Source organism: Notamacropus eugenii, chromosome 5 (assembly GCF_028372415.1).
Source record: "Notamacropus eugenii isolate mMacEug1 chromosome 5, mMacEug1.pri_v2, whole genome shotgun sequence".
NCBI classification, from domain to species: Eukaryota; Metazoa; Chordata; class Mammalia; order Diprotodontia; family Macropodidae; genus Notamacropus; species Notamacropus eugenii.
In genome coordinates this window covers 152,946,509-152,967,897 of record NC_092876.1, presented here as the reverse complement: position 1 = coordinate 152,967,897, position 21,389 = coordinate 152,946,509, and the positions used below count along the sequence as shown (strand labels likewise).

General features: G+C 33.7%; 1 protein-coding gene across 7 annotated transcripts in view; it reads left to right on the top strand.

Annotated features, from left to right (window-relative positions):
- The window catches only part of DYNC2H1 (dynein cytoplasmic 2 heavy chain 1), a 413,209-nt gene that overhangs the window by 160,949 nt on the left and 230,871 nt on the right, over nucleotides 1-21,389 (top strand). For all 7 annotated transcript variants that reach the window (XM_072611238.1, XM_072611237.1, XM_072611242.1 and 4 more), the window contains 10 exons: nucleotides 1,793-1,923; nucleotides 3,354-3,602; nucleotides 4,495-4,603; nucleotides 8,736-8,849; nucleotides 9,302-9,444; nucleotides 11,164-11,248; nucleotides 14,114-14,268; nucleotides 16,359-16,496; nucleotides 17,901-18,014; nucleotides 21,192-21,352. In XM_072611238.1, coding sequence (XP_072467339.1) covers nucleotides 1,793-1,923; nucleotides 3,354-3,602; nucleotides 4,495-4,603; nucleotides 8,736-8,849; nucleotides 9,302-9,444; nucleotides 11,164-11,248; nucleotides 14,114-14,268; nucleotides 16,359-16,496; nucleotides 17,901-18,014; nucleotides 21,192-21,352 — 1,399 coding nt within the window. The remainder of the gene's footprint in view (nucleotides 1-1,792; nucleotides 1,924-3,353; nucleotides 3,603-4,494; nucleotides 4,604-8,735; nucleotides 8,850-9,301; nucleotides 9,445-11,163; nucleotides 11,249-14,113; nucleotides 14,269-16,358; nucleotides 16,497-17,900; nucleotides 18,015-21,191; nucleotides 21,353-21,389) is intronic.

The window sequence follows — 21,389 nt, the reverse complement described above, 5'->3', positions numbered from 1 at the left end:
TTTACCATGAAATTCCTCTCACACAGTTGGCCCTCAGTAAGTGTTTGCTGATTTCATTTGCATTGAAAGATAAGACTCTCTCTCATTTTTCTCTGCAAGAAATGTTTAGCTTGACATTAAGTAAAAGGTAATATTCCATGATTACCTCTAGTTGTAGCATCTGAATAGTATTTTTCTTCTATAACATTAAAACAAAAATATTGTTACCCGTTCTAATCTTGGCTTTATGCCAGTCTCTGGGCTTATGGGACAAAGGAAAAAACCAAGGAATGTAGGCTTGATAACTAACAGTGCTGTATGGAAGGGTTTGTCCAGGTTTAGTCCAAAATTTGAAGCTGAGGGGGTCAAGTCCAGGTAGATTTTAGGACTTTCTATATCAGTGGATTTGGTATAATCCAGTTGGAATTTATGATTAAGAAAGTTAGAGCTTTAAAAAACTTGGTAGTTTTAGCCCTGGTTTGGACCTCAATGACAGTTTATATTGTACTCAGTGTTTTACTAGCTCCTTTCTCCTTAGTAATGATAGACTTTTTGGATCTTAAATGATTGGCATCTTTAATTCTAAGTTCAGAACTAAGATTGTTTTGCTTGGGGCAGTGGTATCTATTGAAGTATGCAATTAGAGTCTGAAGTAATCAGTCCTGCAAGATAAGTGCTCTGGATAAGTAAACTCCCTAACATTTGGTATCTTTTGAGGGCCTCTGAAGGGATCTATGATTATGATGTTTATCTTTGTTTATTTTTTTTTTTATTTAGAGAATTTTTTATTTTTTTGTTAATAGTTAATAAACATTTTCTATGTTGAAAGTGGCTTTTTTTCCCCTTCTAATAACAAGGTTCACTATTGAGGCAAATCAAAGTTTGTATTTTCTCTAGATTGTGTTGGTATGGTTTTCCCATTTGTTTGTTTCAGTGATACTTTTTCAAGCCCCAATGTTTTCTTAGAAGAGCAGGTTATAATTAATTGGAAACTTTGAATTTATCTTAGTTTGTTTCACATTAGGTTCCTAATTTTCTTTTGGCATGGAAATAAAATTCAAGATTGTTCATACTCTCAATGATTTCTGATATGGTATGAAATTCCCTTTAATTAAATGGCTGTTGATGGTTATAATAAACAGTGTCTTTCAAAATAATTTCAGAAATGTTTTTCTTTCATTTTAAGGGATCATATAGTCAGAGCTTGAGTACAGAATTTAAGGACTTAACTAGAGGCTACATTTTTTTCTTCCTACCTGTATCTTAATGTTGAGCATTTTGGTATACACAGGCTTTTAAAATACCATAGAGTTGTATTGTTTAGAAAATTTAAATCAAATCTTTTGCTTGAATTTTAGTCTTGACATTTTAGGGATAGTTTAGAATATTTGTTAAATTGTTTTTTAAATAGTGTAGCAGTTTGATAATGCAGTGGATAGACTATTGGACCTGAAAGTGCAGTGGATAGACTTTTGGACCTGAAGTTGGGAAGATTCATTTTCCTGAGCTCAAATCAGGCCTTATACACTTACTAGTTACATGACTGTGGGCAAAACTCTTGTTTGCCTGAGTTTCCTGATCTGTAAAAATGAGCTAGAGAAGGAAATGGCAAACCACTTCAGTATCTTTGCCAAATAAACCCCCAATGGAGTTATGAAGCATTGGATACAGCTGAAAATTACTGAAATGTCTTTCATCGTGATTGTATTATTAGCAGTACGTAATGAAGGAAAAATATGACAGCACTGACATCACAATAACCAGTGATTTTAGCTTTATTTTCATATTACTTTGAACATCTATATTTGTATAGATAGCTTTTATGTAACCTGGGGAGCGCGACATGATGCAAGAGCAAGGACAGCACCAGGACAGCCATTACCTCCCCATGGAAAACCACTTGGAAAATTGAATTCTGCAGATCTCAGAGATGTTATTAAAAAGGTATGGCAAGAATTGTTAATTTGACTTGGAATTTGCTCATCATCAATAGCATTTAAAATATGAAGTGCTTAGGGATAAACGTATAAATTAGACACAACCCATAGCTTTTTACAGTTTGTACTCTGGAGGAGAAACCAGCTAGATTCAAGTAGAGTGAGCAAAAGCATTTAGTTATATAGCTTTAAAAATATCATTTCATTGAAGATGAGTGTTGAATGAAATGTGAGAGTACTTCCTGCAGTTCTTTTTCCCCTTTTCAATTTAGTTTTGAAGAAGGTGAGTGACGGTAAAACAAAAGGCAAGCCTTTTATATCAGCAGGGCTTACCTTAAAAAACAGAACTGGAATCTGTTGGGAAGAGCTATGGAAACTGACTAGAATACAAATTACAAACTCCTTAGGTGGTGGAATAATTCAATAAGGCTAACCCTCTTCTGTACCTACTGATTTGTTTTTTCTCTCTCCATGTTCTTCATTCTTTCTACCCTTAACTTAGGGCAAGTATATGGGTTAGGGAAGCAACCTAGTACAGTGGGAAATGCACTGGCTCTGGGGTCAGAGATCCTGAGTTCCAGTCCCAACTTTGATGTTTATGAACTTGGGCAGGTTTTATAGCTTCTTTTGCCTCACTTTGCATATTTATAAAATGAGAGGGCTGGAAAAATAGTCTCTAAGGTCTCTCACAGAGCCAACCATGACTCTGAGATTTATGTTTATTTCCCATTCAGCTGGGAATACTGGTTCTAAGAATTCTGCTATGTGGCTCAAGAGATTTAATAGAGTATTGGAGTTTTGGAAACATTGGCATAGACAAGGTTTTGCATGGGATTTTTACACATGTATATAATTTAGATTTCTAAAAACTGATGGTAATTTGGGAGGATTTAAATGGATTCAGCCCAAATGCCGCCTCTCTGAAGAAGGCTGTCCTGTTTTAACTACATTGTTCTCTCTCACCTCACTGTTTTCATAGTACTTCATATATACTTCTTTCATATGCTCACATTATAGTTTATATTGTAGTATAAATGTCTTATATCCTATTATCCTTTATTAAGACTATAAATGCCTTGAGAGCAGGGAGTGTTAGACTTTGATGCCTCAATCAATTCTTAACACAGTACATTGCACATAACTGGTATGAAATTTGCTTTTTTGGTTTGCTTTTTAACTGAGTAACTTCTTTTACCTGGTCCTGTTGTTAGTTGATATTTGGATAGTGCTCCATATCACTAGATATTTGAAAGAGACATCTGTAATTTTATTCTAGGGTGCATTTTTGTGATAAGCATGTAAAGCAGTAGTACCTGACAGAAAATAGACTTGGGAGTTGACAAATTATCACTCTTTATTTCTGCTGGTTGCAAAAAATTAGAAATTGGTTTGTATTTGGACATAATTACATAAATATTCTCTTATGATTCTTCAAAGGGCATTATTCATTATGGACGAGATAACCAGGATTTAGATATTTTACTTTTCCAAGAAGTTCTGGAGTATATGTCTAGGATAGACAGGGTGTTGAGCTTCCCTGGAGGATCGCTTCTCTTAGCTGGTCGCAGTGGTGTGGGGCGTCGGACTATCACTTCATTAGTCAGCCATATGCATGGAGCTATGCTGATTTCTCCCAAGATTTCTCGAGGGTATGAGCTGAAGCAGTTTAAGAATGATCTCAAACATGTGAGTAACTTGTTAATCTTTTACTTTTTTATTCGATTTTTAATGCTAATTGAATTTATACAGTTTAACCTCTTAGAATATGTGGAAATGCTTTTTTGGAGAACATTTAGAAGTCTCTTACAAAGAGACTTAATTTTAATTTTTATATTTCATTTTCTTATGAGTTTTAAATTGTGGTGTTTAAACCATGAAAAATACCCCATCTTTCCTTTGCTTTGTAAAATAGAAACACAGAGAAAAGATGGACTGCCAAGTAGGCATATGAAATAATAAGAGGATGGATATGTCAGTACAGTTTAGAAGGGCGAGCAGAGCTAAAACCATAGGTGCTGCTTTAATATCTCAAACAATATGACTTGTTCCCCATATTGATGAAATTTAGCCATAGACTGAATTTATTGTAGAGTTAGTGCTGCCAGTATTTGGTTTTTAATTTTGTTAAAGTAAAAAAAAAATCTGAATCAGTCTGCTTATAATTCTTAAGTATAATATCAGTTGATGAGGTACTTGGCATAGTGGACAGAGAACTGGCTTCTGAGTTGGGAGGATCTGTGTTCTGATTCCACCTCTGACATACTTATTGGGTGACCTAAACTGGTCATTTAATTTCTCTGTGTCCAGGGTAACTCCCGAAGAATGTGGAACAACTGAGAATTGTCGTTGGTAGGAGTATCCTTACTGGGAGCTCTCTATGCTTATGAAATCCCAGATCTAAACTGAAAAATATCAAATTTTAAAGTATGTTTCAGGGTATTTGACTTTTAAGAATTTCTGTATGTCTGTTATTTAAAGTCCAGAATATGCTACCAACTCCTAGTACAGTGCCTGGTAGATACTGAATGCTTAATCAAAATTGATTGATTGATTACTAAAAATGTATCTCTATTGGCAGTTACTGTATCTTGCAGGCATTGAAGCTCAGCAAGTAGTTTTACTTCTTGAGGACTACCAGTTTGTCCATCCTACATTCTTAGAGATGATCAACAGTCTTTTATCTTCAGGTGAGTAGGGAATGTTTGTTGTTCAAAAAGACATAATTTTGCAAGTGAAAGTACATTGTGTAAAGTATTCTGGATGTAATTCTTTTTTTTCCCCTCATCCTCTGGATGTAATTCTTAAATTCCTTTGGATATGATTCTTCATTAAATCAGTATAGTTAAATATAGTTGAGACATAAAATTTGGGGAAATATATTTAAGAAAAAAATTTATTTGTACATTAAAGATCTCTAGAATTTGAGAAATACTAGGACCAAGAAGAATCAAATCACGCTGGTGATTTTCAGCAACTTTTCTTTATTACTGAGCTTTATCTTTCAGGAAACATTTCACTGGCTGTGTACCTGCTATGTACAAAGTACTGTACTGAGTGCTGTGGGAAGTACACAGAAAAAAAGCATTTTTACTTCAGAAATAATAAACAATATAGGGTTGCAGGTGCCTTCATATTGTAGGTATTTAATATATGTTCAATTAAATAACGAAGACAGCATGCTGTAGGGGAAAGAAAGCAAGATTTCGAGTTTAACCTCTGCCTTTAATAGTTAGTGTGGCCTTAGGGACAAATCACTTGATCTCTCAGGCCCTCACTTTCCTTATCTTTAGAAGTTCCCTTCCAGCTGTGATGTGCTATGTTATTTAAGAGGGGAGAGAGAGTCACGTGCCAGAAGTTTGTCTTTCTCTTTTTGAGATTTGTTTTGGCCTTAGAAATGAAGGAAAAGCCTTTGTTTTCCATAGAATGAGGTTTAGAGAATATAGTGATGTATCAGCTTTAAGCCACAGTGTAAGTATATTAAACTTTATTATGATAAAAAAGCATGGCATAGTATGGTCTAAAGATGCCAGCCTCAGGATCAGGAAGACCTAGGTTCCTTACCTTCCTCTGACCTGTTCTAGAGGTGTGACTCTCAGAAAATCACCATCCCCATGTGCCTAGGAACTTCTCTACAACTATAAAACTTAGAACAGAGAAGAGCTACCAGTTATATTGGTACCAGTAGTTTAGCTACACCAGTTAACTCTAGTCTGTCCAAGAACTTTCAAAATATAATTTGTATTTGCCATAATGGAACCTCAACTATATAGAATTCATACCTCAGAACCCAAGGCTACCAATTTAGCTCTGGACCACAAAGTAACCATTCTTTCTTCTCATTTTTGGCCCATAGAAGCAGTCTCTGAATATCCCACAACAAATATACACTTAGAATACAGTTATTGTAGGTGTGGCCTGTAGATGGCATGGCCCTTTGTAGGAAGGCAGAGATATTTTGAAGAAATGGTATATAGAAGAGATAAGAAGGAAAAGAGTGATGAGAGGGGTTATTTGAAGTGATAGAGCGATATCACTAACAGGGATGCTGTTCTGATTGAGAGAGATCACCAACAAAAAGGTGGGAAGCAAACTTATCACAGTTGTAACTGTGTAATAGATTTCTTTGTAGGGTGTGTGTGTGTTTGCGTGTGTGAGTGCGCACACGCGTGCAGATAACTATCTGTGCTACACCTTTCTAGTCTCTAATCAGTGCTCCAAACAGTAGAATTCAGCACTCTTGGGCAGCATTCACTATAGTATCACAACATATTTCCCCAAACAAATTTGCAGTAATGAAACTGACTTATCAAGAAAAGGTCAAATTATTCTCAATATGCTCCACTTAAGAATTTAGGAAATTACAGAGAATATTAGAAAAAAGTTAAAGAATAATAGCTGGTATTTATATAGAGCTTTAAAGTTTGCGAAGGGGTTTTCAGATATAACAAAATACTCTTGTGATAAATCACAAGATGAAGAAATGATGAAGGGAATGGTTTTGGAGAAACCTGGGTAGATTTGTATGAACTGATCCAGAGTTAGGTAAGCTGAACTAGGAGGAGAGTTTATATAGGGATAACAATATTTTAAAGACACACAACTTGGAAAAGTTTAGGAATTCTAATCAGTTAAGTAGATAAACACAATTGCAGAAGATTTGAGAAAACATGCTTTCTCCCTCCTGATAGAGAAGTGATACTCAGAGTACAGATTGATGTCCACAGATATATCTCTTATTTCTGTCTCTTATATGTACATGTATATATGAAATGTATACATGTGCATATACATGTACGTACACACACAGGTGTGTGTGTGTGTGTGTGTGTGTGTGTGTGTATGTTTGTGTATGTATAACACTGGACATGGCCAAGGAAAGATTGTATTTTCTTTAACTATACATGATTATAACACGAATTTTGGTTTTCTTTCTTTCTAAATTGAAGCATGTGTGTGGGGGGATGTAATGATAAGGGAATTTGAAGATCTTCTCTTCCACTTAATAGGCCCATGTGACCTGCTTTGAGCTTTGGTCCAACCCACATCCTTAGTCACATGGAGCCCATGTTGGGAGGAGCTTGCCCAAGGGTGGAGCAGGAAGGGTAGAGCCGAGAGTGTGAGGTAGAGCTGAGGCACAGCACCTAGTGTAAGTGAGAGGGGGTAGAATTTTGCCTAGGGGATCTTGTTTGTGGGAAGGCCTAATGGAGGAAAGGCTTGGGGAATGGCAGTCCTCCCTCTATTGGTAATGTGTACAAAAAGTCATTGTCAGCATGGTGGAATTGTTTTTATGGTATCTGAATAAATATTTTGGTTTCTTCTTCGAGGAAGAGAGTTTATATTTTGTGAATTTACCCTGGAAATATGCATGCGTATTCACAGTGGCTGCTGTAGGTATTGGCATTGGGGGAGGGGAGAGAGAAGATAGTTTTTTGTTGATTAAAAAAAAATTCCATTTAAAAACTACTAATAGTCCTAGGTTGAGTTCTTTTTCATTGAAGTCACTTTTTATTAACATATCCTCAATTGATTAAAGATTGCAAAAATTCGTTCATATCCATTCTTAATGACAAAAACTAATATCTAAAAGTATATTTTGAGTCATTAGTACTTTTAGCACCACATGAATGCTAAATGAATAAATGCTAGCAGCAAACACTAGAGGAGTTTCAAGGGAGAGAGACACCATTTTGAAGTAGACGATAGAAACCAGCGCTTCACAGGAGATTTAGGACTTTATCTAGGCTTCTAGAGAGAGAAAGGTTTGATTGGTGGAAGGGCAGTCTTGGTAATGGAAGCAGTATAATTAATGGTGCACTAGCAAATGTTTTGTTTTAAGAAAATCACAAGACATAAAGTTTAAAAAATAGATTGGGGTCAGCATATGGAAAGTCTTGAGTGCCTTGCTATTTTACCTTGGAAAGAATGGGGAACCACTGAAGGTTTTTGAATTGTTTTTGTTGTTTTAAACTGAATGGAAGCCAATATTTTAGGTAAATTAATCTAGCATTAAGACTCCACTAAAATCCCTACCAGAGTCTTACTTTGATGCCTCATTGTGGCATGTAAATGATTCTTTTTCTCCCTCAAAAACGAGGTTGTTAGGATACAAAATTTAGTTTGCATTGATCATTGGATGATATTAAAGAAGAGGCAACTACTTTACCACTGTACCTCAAGGACCACTGGATATTTTCATCAGACGATGTTAAAACACTATATGTTTTCTACCCCATTCGTATGTGAGCTCCTTGATAACAATTACTATCTTTTATATTTATTATAAAATATAATTAACACAGTGCCCTATGCCTAGCAAGTGCTTAACAGATGCTTTTTTATTCATTCATTTTATTCATTGCCTGCCAATCTAGAAAGACTTGAAGTATGGATCACATTTATTTATCATATTTCTATTGCCTAAGTACCTAAGCAAATTCAGAGGCTCATTGTGAGGAAGTCTACAGAATATAAATTTTTCTGTTATGGTAACCTATAAAGACAGTTTGCCAAAAGAAAAACGGAATTGTGATCTGCATTTGATTAGGAATGCTCACATTGACAAAATCACCTACTTCTGAAGTCTTGAATAATGTGGAAGTGGTTTCAGGATATAACAGAATGACAAGAGATTGGAGGTAGAGAAATCATTTAGAAAGCTACAGATATGAGATGATAAAAGATATGAATGAACCATGGTAATAAAGATAATGGGAAGGAAAGGCTAACACTAATACCTTTCAGAATTCAGTATAAAAATGTTTTTGGATTAAATAATGCACTTAAACTTAATTAAAATGCACTGTACCATTCTTTTTGTAGGTGAAGTTCCTGGATTATACTCTCTTGAAGAGTTAGAACCCTTACTGTCTCCTTTAAAAGATCAGGCTTCGCAGGATGGCTTTACTGGACCAGTCTTTAATTACTTTACCTATAGTAAGGAAAAAGATTAATAGTTCATTGAATAGTAATATGAATTATGTAAAATAAGTAAACTTAATTAAACATTTTGTTATTAGATTTCCTAAGTATCATAAAGGTTATATAAATTTAATTATTTACACATTTTGCTCTCTTTTAGACATTTTATAAATATATAAAATGTTGAGGAATATGTTAGAGTGAAGAGTTAAATAAGAACAAAATAAACATGATGTCCATTGAACCTTGACCTTCCCACTCACTTTCATGTAATAAATAAAATATTTACCTCATTTGAAAGTTATTTGAATGCTTAGGTTGAAATGAACTTTTCTGAAAGCTTTGATTATTGTTGGGTAGTTTACCAGAGGTTCCTAAACAGTAATTTCAGTAAATCCAAAATGTTTAGATACCTGTTTCCCCCCAAATTTTCTATCATTTAAATTTTTTAATTTTAAATTCTTTAGAGATCCAGCAGAATTTGCATATAGTCCTGATAATGGATTCTGCCAGCTTAAATTTTACAATAAACTGTGAGAGTAATCCTGCCCTACATAAGAAATGCCAAGTACTGTGGATGGAGAGTTGGTCTGATAACAGTATGAAAAAGGTAAGTTTGCCATTTAATAAAATTGTGAGAAGTAGATGAGTACATTCTTTGTACAAAAGTAGTTCTTTTAGGAGAGCCACAGTTTTGAAAATATTGATTTGGTTCTTGTTATAATAATTTAGCCACAACACAGATAACATATAGATATTCCAAAATGCCACACTGAAGCATTAGTTAACTAGTTTACACTGATTTTCCTTTGAGAGTGTACCTAGAGATTTATAGTCAATAGGAACTACCAGAATTATGAAGAAAAGTTGTATTGTTTATTTGACTCAAAGACTAGTATAGCTATGTTTTCAAAATACATTCATTTATTATGAAATAGCATTAATTAAGTCACATTTCTTTCTTTGTTTTTATTTAAGGTGAAACAAGTTGCAAGTATCTGATCAAATAAATCATTTGAAATTTGTGTAACATGTCAAATTATTGATTACCAGAGCAAATCACTATTATTTCTACCTAAATAAACAAAATTTTTGTTATCTTCTAAAGTCTCTTAAATTTTTAAAATCTCAGTTTCTTAATTTTTTTGAAAAACATTGTAACTTTTAATGGGCCTGCAGTATTGGAGTCATTGTTTAAAAGTAAAAATACATTATATGCATTAATATGTAATAATCTCCTCTCAACCATGCCTCTCCCCAATCACCTAATTATCTTACAATTAGAAATTTAAAAAAATGATTGCACCCAATTACTTTTGTATTATAATTATTTTTTAAATTGAAAGTTAAGAAATTCTGTCATGTTCTTCCTTTTTTATTCTGTCTCAGCAGACTATAAAGGGATTTATTGACTGAATGCTACATGAAACACTCCAATATTATATGATTTTTATGACTTATTTGCAACAACTAATTTTTCACTAATTTTCTAATTAGGCCTAAATCACTTCCTAATTCCTTAGTTTTTTATTTTTGCAGACTAATCATTTTCATACTGTATGTTACAGTGTACTGTGGTGGATAGAGAGCCAGCCTTGAAGCCAGGAAGACCTAAACTCAAGTCCTCCTTTTGATACATTTTGATTGTGTGACCCTGGACAAGTCAGTTCATCTTTCAGAGTTCTAGGCAACTCTCTAAGATTACAAGTTTCATAGAAATGCCAAACTGCACTGGAGGAAGGAGTTTCCTCACCTGAGAGTTCCCTATATCAGTGAAATCACAGATTTGGTACCTGCCCTTATGTTGGAATTGGTTCCTCGTTGCCATTTCTTCATACAGTGGTTGTCAGATAGCTTGCTAAGGAAATTTTTCCTTTTAAAAATTGATGGTGTCAGTTGTTCTGCCAGACTGATGCTGTTGGATCATTTAAGTTCTGGATAAGTTAGTGGATCACATAAGTTCTGGTGGATAAATTAAGTTTTTAGTAACAGGGCAAAAAGGCTATGAATTGGATGTTTAAGCTAAGTTCAGTACCAGCACCGTGAAAACTATTTCAGGTGGGGCAAACTGGCCCAGGTCAGAGATAGAGGAGGTAAAAGTTTCTGTGCTCATTATAGTCCCAGCCCACTATACCTCCACTTTTTAGCTTAGGTGTGATAGGGAGACATAGCCTTTAAAAAAAAGAAAAGTGCGTTCAGTTTCTTTTAATTTGTGAGTTGTAGAAGAAAACTATAATTATGTTTGTGAAGATCTTGATTTTATCTTATCTTTGCCTAAATATTGTTGATAATGATTTTGAATTTTCAAAAATCATTTTTTCAATTTTAGATACCTGAAATGTTATTCCATGAAATATCCAGTGAAGAGAAGTCTAGTGAAAAAAAAAGAAGAGAAGAAAAGAAAAAACCCATTGGTAATATTTCAGAGAAAGTTATCATAGCTCTGATTTGGAGAGTAGAACAAGTGAAAAATTAGAACAAAATAAGTAATCTCAAACTTAATAGTGTATCTAAATGCATAAATCAAATCTGCTTCTCCAACTACATTTTAAAAACATTGATTTAAAACCAAATAATTTTAGTTGTACATAGATATAGCAGATTCTTAGATCTATTTTTCTAATAGGAAAGCAACTTTTGAGGGTCAACAATCTTCTATAATTACATTCACCAACAGAGAAAATACAAGCAGAGAAATAAAGATCACAAACAGGGCTTCTAATTGTCTGACCATAAGCAATACATACATCAGAGATCAATAGACAGATCCAACTGTCTGACTCTTGCAAAGGTATGTAGTTGTTAGAGAGAGAAGCACCACCTTCTGAGTTTTCAAAGCTGGGGAGGTTGGAGGGGGCAGTGCTCCTTAACTCTGGTCATATCATACAAACTTTCTTCTAAAGAGTAAGCTCTCAAGGCAAAACCTCACCTCAGAATATATATGCACTTCTCAGAGCTGGAGGGCCCAACCCTTGTGACCCAGTGCCTCATTAATTAACAAAACGTGTGGGTCTTCCTACAAAACAAGCCTCCCCAATAAAGCTTCTCTTAACGGGCTTTAGGTGAGGCCTATGTATGGGTAGGGAAGATTTTGAACTCTTACATAGCAAGCCTCCACTAGTCAAGCAACTCTCATTAACATTACATTAGGACATAGAAGCAAATGACTTCTAAGACCTCCAAATTAGTGATCTCTACAGTATTTTCTCATTCTCAGTGTATTCTGGAGTACCATTTGGCTTAATACTCAGGTTGTCTATAGAAAAACTTAGCTAGTTTTTACAGAATGGCCCTTTGATCATCCTGCTGTCATGAGGAAGGCTGGAAAGGGAATCTGGGTATTCTCCCTGAGGAGGATTCCAGAGTCAGTGATTACTGTCTTTAATCAAAGAGAATGACTACTTTTTCCTATATCTCTTTTAAACTCTCACCATTGCCCCTGTTGAAGAATTTAGTTAAAACCATTAGTGTCTCCACATTGCAGGCACTGTGCCTGTGTTCTCACCATGGAGATAAAGAGATGAAAATGAAATGGTGCCTGATCTCAAGGAGCTTACTACATTCTTTTGGGGGAGATGCCATGCACATAAGTACATACAAAATATATGTAAGATGATTTTGGAGGGTAAGTGCGAGCAGCTGGAGAAATCATGATATGTTTCATGGAGGATGTGGTTTTTGAGTTGAGCATTGAAGGAAACTGGGTTTTAAGAAGTAGGGTTGCTTGCATTAAGATAGGAGATGGAGAGCCAAGTTTACAGAATAGCAAGGAGGCCAGCTTGCTGTACTAAAGAGTGTAGGAATGGGATTAATACTTAAAATAAGTCTGAAAAGGTACAATGGAGGGAGGTTTTGGATCCTTGAAGTAACAGACAGTGGCAGAAATTTGTTGAGCAGGGTTGTGACATGGTCAGAGTTGTATTTTAGCACTGTCACTTTTGGCAGTTATGTAGAGGATGATGGTAGAGAGGATAGATGAGGCAGGGAGAGAAATTAGGAGACTTTTAAAATAATCCAGTGATGAGGTAAATAAGGCAAAGACTATATGTTGGCAAGAAGCGAATAGATAGGAGAGATGTAGAGAAGAACTGAGAAGATTTAGCAACTAATTGGATGTTATAGAGTGATGGAGTTTGTATTCCTTTTTGCTGCTGCATATCTGAAAAGTTATCATTATTTCCTCCCTTCACCTGTACTAGAAAATAAATGAAACTACACAAGGAAGACAGAATTGAGACCACTTACAATAAGCTAATTTGAAGTTTGGAGATGAGAAAAATAGGAGTCAAGTATATCTATATTGTGTCTGTGTCTGTCTGTCTCTCTCCCTCTCCCTCCCTCTCTTTCACTCTCTTTCTAACTATCTATTAAACCCATTATATATTTATCTAAGTTAACAGTATGAGAATCTGGCTCCCAGTAAATAAATAGTTGTAAACTCATTTATTTAATGCTTAACAAATCATGTGAGTATTAAATATGTTTAATAATGCTCATCTCTATTGAAAAATAGTCGTGTACTTTAAAAAAAAGAACAAAATCATCTGTGTACAGTGTTGAACATTTTGAACTAATTTATTTTTAATTAATGGTGTTAGTAGGAAGAACATGGCTTTTTTAATCAGGAAGTTTAGGTTCAGGCCAAAGCTTTGCTGCTTATTACTGGAGAGATCTGGAGTAAATCTCTTCCTCATTTTTTTAAATGTATAAAATTAGGGGTTTGAACCGGGTGTTTTTTTTTCTCTTCCAGATTTAGATGATGTAATCTCATGATCCTACATTAGAAACTGGGAATTTTTAAGTTGTTTTTTTCTTTTGGTTCATGATGGTGCATGATATATAGTACTCTTACCCAAAGGATTTGGGTTTTCATGAAGAAAGCACTTTGTAAACTTCAAAGTGTTATAAAAACATGAGCTATTACTTATTAAAACAGTGTAGAACTGATCAAAAATTCAAACAGCATAATTGCATTCAAAATGTCTCCTGATTTGTATGTGTTCGTTGATAAAAGTTATGTAGTGAGTATAAGAAAGACGTAGCAAGAAAGATATAATAAGCTTATGGGAAAGAGAGTATATGTATGGATTCATTTAGGTGTATTTTCCTCTTTGGAAAAGGGGTTTTAGCCTTAACGTAGTAAAATTCGTTACAACAACCAATGTACAATTCTTGGCAAACATGTTTTGATGGTATGGTAAACCAACTGCAAAATGCAACGATTGTGTGCTGGTATGGTATTGAATAAAAAAAAATTACCTCTTTTTTTTTGAATTTAGGGGATCCTGACTTTCTAAAATCTTTTTTGGCTATTCATGAGACTTGTAAAGCATATGGAGCTACACCAAGCCGATATATGACCTTTTTACGTGTGTACTCTGCCATCAATAGTAGCAAGAAAACTGAGTTGTTAAAAAGACAAAGTCATTTGCAGGTAAAAAATTAGTAACATGTTATTACGCTTAATTTGGGACACTAGAACTTTGAATGTTTATATTTATAGATAAAATAGAAGGATCAAATAAACTGCTTTGACAGTTGAGTCTTTCTTTAACATTTACATAGTAGATGTTATATTGCATGGAATGAATTATTTTGGGGTAACTGATGTGCTGAATTTTTGATATATAGATATAGATATGCATATTTATTTATACATATCCATCCATCCATACACACACATATGTATATACATATGTGTGTATATATACATATATATATGTATACTTGCCAGTAGTTAATATTCAAACTCCTTTTGTACTTTTCTCAATGAAAGAACATTTATTCTATTTGACCACTATGTGGTGATCTTGGGCTTCGGAGATGAATATTTCTGAGGAACTCAAATGCCTACTTCTTGACTGATTATCACCTAGTTATGAACAAACAATGTTATGAGTAATGTTTACCAATAAGTTTTTATTTACAATCATTTAAATAATTTGGTAGTTTATCTGCAATCATTTGATACTCCTCTGCGTTATCTTTTTAAGAAAACAAACTTGTATCCCTTCAGACACCTTTCTTTTCATTTCTTATTTCTCAAATTATGTAGATGCAAATGGAACTGATGTCTAATGTCCTTTGAAGCAGCTTAGGAATATCTTTTATACCCTCAGACAACATTTCTATTTCCAAGCTCTAGATATATGTGTTAAAGAAATAAACCAGAGTTTATTTCTAGGCTAGTTAGTACCTGATTTCCAAAGAAAGCCTCCTAGGTATAGAAGAGTTAATTTTATGATCTTAGCTCTCCAAGACCTTACTTTCATTTTCTTCATCAATCAATCCATCAACAAGCATTTATTAAACTCCTACCTTGTAATTGGCACTGGAAATTTCAAGACAGAATGAAGCAATCCCTGTCCTCAAGGACCTTACATTTCTTTGTCTGACAACTAGCATTTATATAGGGCTAAATTTAAGTTTCTAAGTGAGTTCAAACTGTATGGATCTTTTCGGCCTGTTCACTGATGAAATCACACGCAAAAGAAATATAGAAATGATCAGTATTGGGGATTGTGATCTGTTGCTTCCACTAAAGGGCTTCTGAAGGAGAATTAAATAGCCTAGTAAATGCTGAGTATAGTTAAGTGTTTTCATTTTGTAAATTTAAGGCAAGACCACATGATATAACTGCAGATACCAAAGGGAACCTGGAGGGTAAAGTAAGAAGAGACAACAAGAGAGGGATACTGGGGCAGCAGCTGCTACCTCCGAATTATGGCAGCCCAACAGTGTGCTCTTCACTTCAGTGGAATAGAGCTCTCCAAGAGGGTCACCAGTGAATTTTGAGCACAGCAGAATTAATGCTGTGACAAGGGAATTCTTTACAGTCTTTCTGGATAATGCTGTTAAGGAAGTTCAGGGGTCAGAGCAGATTCTGTTATTTTGTAAGGAGAGTAAGAGTCCTTCTTAGGTGGATCTGAATGTCTTACTTCTCCCTTTTTTCCTTCCTTCTTCCAGGATTATAAGCAGGGAGGCACTGATAGGAAATGGACTATTTCTAGGTTGAAGTAGAAGATTCTAGCTATTCACACTTCTAGAAAAATGCCAGGACAGAAGGGAGGGATAACAAGTTAGGAGAATAGTGTATGAATAGGGCATAGATGAATTTATTGGATATAGAAAGAGTAGGTTCTCTAGGGTTTTTCCTGGCTAAGACAATATTTCCTGTCTTTTGCCTTTATCTTCTTCCTCCTATCCTTAGATTCAGTCAAAGTTGATTATCATAGATTAACATAGATACTTCTTCCATTTTTCAGGAAATCCTAACCTATTAATTCCATTTTTGAAAAGGAAGTTTTATTTCGTATCTGATTCTTCTAAAAACTTTGAAAACATTAATTACCATAGTTTTATTAATGATTACAAATAGAAATGAAATATAAATTTTCTTCAGAATAAGAGCTAGTGTTGTATGAAATTTTGAAATTGAAACTATTAATTGAACTTTATTTGTGTTTTAGTAAAACTCCTTTATTTCTCGATATTCCCAACAAATATTTAGTTTTATTTTTACAGGCTGGTGTGTCTAAACTTAATGAAGCTAAAGCTCTTGTGGATGAACTGAATAGGAAAGCTGGAGAACAAAGCATATTACTTAAAACAAAGCAAGATGAGGCAGATGCTGCCCTCCAAGAGATCACAGTGTCAATGCAGGTAACACATAGTATGAATACAAAAGTTCCAAGAAAGAACATCCACCATGTGATTTTTAATGAGTCATTCATTATAAGAGTATTATTTGGATCAAAACTTTGGATGTAAAAAATCAGCAAAGCTTCTGAGGCTCTCTACCAGAGAATTCTTTCTAAGCTAACATTGAGCCCTGAATGACTTCTCTTTGTGTAAATTCATACAACCAGTTCTAAATCTAGCTAATTACCCGGTTCATGTCTTTCCACCTTTTCTCCAAGAATATCATGAGAAGAACCTTTGTTAAATTCTTTGCTAAAATTGTTTGCTCCGTTCAAAGCATTCTCCTGACCTCTCAGTTTAGGAGCTATGTCAAAAAAGAGATATAAGTTTAGTCTGATATAGTCTGTGCTTGATGAATGAATGAATAAATAAATGCATGGTTGTGTGAAATAAATGAATAAATAAATAAAGGAAAACACTTACTAGCTATTATTTTGTGATAAACGCTGGGCGAGGCCAACCCATTCTGATTCTTTGTCATTACTACTTCCATTTGTACTTTACAGTTTATGTATATCTTGATGAATTTTATTTTATTAATATTAGTTAATAACTAGCATTTATTAAGCGCTGATTGTGTTAGGTATTCTGGGAATACAAAAATATTTGGAAGAGTGATCAAGGAACATATGGGGAGATAGAATATATAGATGGGTAGAATTCCAACAGGCAAGAGGAAGTAAATTTTGAAAACATCACTTGTATGGAAGCCAGAAACTAGGGCATATTCACAGAAGAGTATGACTGAAGCACAAATTTTGTAAGCTTAACTAGTGTGAAATTCTAGAAATGTAGGTTGATGGCTTTAAGTGGTGTCCTACAGACTTTTCTAAGAATTAAGTTTTAAAAATATTTTCATTGATTCTCTGACTTAGTATGGAACAAAACTTAATTAATTCTTTAGGTATGCTAGTATTTTATACCCAGTGCCATTTACATTTCTATTTCTTATTCATTTGCAGAGACAGAACATGCAAATATTCAATAAATCTCAATATATAGCACGAAAATGTATATTTTATTGGAAATTTTATTATTTATTTTTATTTGGAATGACAACATGTTGTTAGTGTTTGTGATTTTAGGCAATATTTTTTCTTTAAAATAGAATCTTCAGTTTTTCAACATAGGATACAAATTATAGTATGTTACTAATGTCATATTTTTTGTAGATGCTTTTACAACTTATGCTGTAAGGATTTACGTGTAATTAGTTTAATTTTAATTCTGCATTAATTGCTAATCTTAAAATGCAGCTGTTTGAAATATGTTTAAAGGCATGTTTATCTTGAAGATTTCCTAAACACAGAAAATTAATACAGATTTGAAAATCTGATTGTTAATTCAGAATGAATTTTCCTATAGGATGCCAGTGAGCAGAAGACAGAACTAGAAAGACTTAAGCACAAAATAGCAGAAGAAGTCATTAAGATTGAGGAAAGAAAAGGTAAAATTGATGATGAACTGAAAGAAGTACAGGTAAGATGCTTTTCTTAAAAGAGTTCCCTTTATTTTCTTACAGCTGTTGTTGTTGTTGTTGTTGTCTTACCCAGCCTATGATTTAATTGGTATAGGGAATCCACAGTGAGGAGGCTGGCCCTCATTGCAGGTGCCAATCTGTTCTGCATTTTATAATTTTCACTGGAAATCATACAGAGAGGGTGTGTCAGAAACAGGACCTGGACACAAATTTTCTAGATCCAGAGGCCAACCTTTTATCTGCTAGTTGCTCTGTCCCTCTTTAGTAAGGGCATCAGATAATCATTTGTAATTCAGTATAGTCATCTTTTGTTAAATAAATGCCTTAATATATGTGCTACATGTATTTAAGGCACTCTCTTAAAGTTTCACCATTTTATCAAAGGTGAGTTATCAAAGATGACCTCGAAGTGAGAAAAAAATGTATGTGAAAGAAATACGAAGGACTGTGGACAAAAGAAATTATATTAGCTGTATACTAGTATGTATGTGACGTGTGTATTCATATAAAATATTAGTACATATGTATGCTATACGGTATATGTAGTATGCGTTATGTATTTTAAATATATACTATAGTAGATATGTGTGATGCCTGATTTATGCTACGAATAATATATAGTATATGTGGAATACTGTGTAGTATATACTATAGTACATATATAATGCCCTATATATATAATACTGTTAGTCTACTACTAATTATTAATATTGGTACATTACTATATATGTATGTATCACTATGTATGGAAATATATTACTAATATATATTACCATATATGTGATGACTATAGAATACTATTAGTGTTATATATGGTACATATACTATATATACATAGATTACACATAATGTATAGCATACTTCAGCATATTTTTATAATATATAGCATATATATTATACTTTAAAGCATATAGCACATGTTAAATACAAGTATGTGTACTTGTATCTAATATATACTAATATATATTATATATACTGATGTCATATATTAATATATAGCTAATATAATTTCTTTTGTCCAGTCTTTCATGTTTCTTTATATATACATACATACACACACAAATATTTCTTTACATACACACACACACACATATGCTAACTATGTATGATACAGTATATACTAGCTGTGTACTAGATATATAATATATATATACTACATATACTAGCCCTATACTACTGCGTGTATGCGTGTATATGTGTATGTGTATATGTATGTTTCTATATTAGCTAAATGTTGTTTTAATATTTGCAAATAACTACAGATATCTCACTTTATTATTATCCCCCTTTGACAGATGAGAAAATTGAGGTGGGTTAAGTTACTTGGCTAGGGTCATATAAACTTGTAATGAGGCTGAATTTGGGACTGAGTTTAAGCGCAGCTTTGTGCTACCTGCTAGTATTGTTACTGATAGTTTCAAAATTTAAAAACAAAATGAAATAAAACTTTTAGGTTACTTCAAGATCTTACTTAGTTTAACATATTTTAAAGATGGTGAATATTTTTAATTACAGGAAAATTTTAAAGTCAAAATAAATCTGATATTCTTGGCACCTGCAGATTTTGAGAAAAGCTCTAAATTTTATTTTATTTTTTTTAGTAATCTTAAATTTTTTTTTATAAAAGGTAGTTATTATCATATACCCAGGATAACTTCATCTATTCTAAAGATAATCAGTCAATCAAAAAGCATTTTATTATGTTTCTACTATGTACCAAACACTGTGCTATGTACTGAGAATACGAGTACAAAAAATGGTAACTATCCCTACTCACAGGTAGCTTACATTCCAGTAGCAGAGAGAAGTCTATAAGTACACGTAGAATAAATGTGAAAAGAATATATACAAATAATCCAAATAATTTAAGACAAGGTAGTGGGGGGAGGAGGATGCTAATAGTGGGAAAGATCAAGAAAGGCTTCATGAAGAAGGTAGCCCTTTTTTGAGTTATTTTGTTGAACCATTCTGTGAGGTGGATGTAAGGTAGGTATGCATTTCACAAGTATGGGATGAGAAGTGCAAAGGCATGGAGATGGAAGATGGGATCTTTCGTGTTAGGAGCAGAAAGAAAACCAGTGTGGCTGGATCTCATGTGCATGGGATAAGGATCATGGGCCATTGAGGCTATCAAGATGGGTTGGGGTCTAGTTGTGAAGCTATTTAAAAGCTAAACATAGGAACTTTTTTAAATTCTAGAGAAAAGAGAAAACCACTGGAGTTCATTAAGTGGGCACACTATATTGCCAGATCTACACTTAAGAAAAATTACTTTGACATTAGTATGTAGGATGGACTGGAGTATGACAATTATTGAGACAGAGAGACCCTAAGAGTAGGCAGTTGCCACACTCAGAGAGAGGTAATGCGGACCTGTAGCTATGAGTGGAGAGAAGGGATAACATGCATGAGATATTGTGAAGGTAGAAATGGCAAGATTTGGCAATTGATTAGATAAGCGAGGTGAAACGAGAGTGAGGAGTTAAGAATAATGACAAAGTTAATTTTTAGCTTGGGAGAATGGGAGACAGAATTAGGGAAAGGATCTTAAGTTACTTTATTCGAGATTAAGTTGGTTCATTATATGAATCTAGAATCTAGCAATATATGGGCATCAAAATGACTTTTCTCATGGGTTATATAATTATATTATACAATTATAAATTATTAAGATGGTCCCAAAATGTAATTTTCATTATTTGGCATGGGCTTCCCTGAATATTACAGGCTCCACTTCAAGTCAAATTAAATTTTCCTGACTAATGCACTTGTAATGTTATTTTTATAATGTTCATTTGACCATTTTGTATTCTGTTTATATAACAAATTTTTATTTTCATTTTTTTTCATAAAATATTTATTGTGCACCTGCTATACACATGAAATTATGCTTAATGCTGAAGAAAGATATAATTCAAAAAAGCAACTATGCCTCCTCTCTGGTAGTTTACAATTGAGGAGGGCAGTTTACAGAAATGACTATAGTATGAAAGAGAGTGTGATAGATTCACAAAATAAATATAAGTAAAATAGAGCTTAGAGGAAGAAGGAAAAAAAGTTGTGGCTGAGGTACTCTTTTATACTGCCTTGGTAAAAATGAAAAAAATATTAAATATAAATGAACATTTTTATTGTTTAACATGAACAATGTACTTTTTTTCTCCCGATTTTATTAGCCCCTGGTTAATGAAGCTAAATTAGCCGTTGGAAATATAAAACCAGAATCTCTTTCAGAGATCCGCTCATTAAGAATGCCACCTGATGTCATCAGAGACATCCTTGAAGGAGTCTTAAGATTGATGGGAATCTTTGATACATCTTGGGTGAGCATGAAAAGGTAAACTTCAGGATTTAGGGTAAGCACTATTAAATTC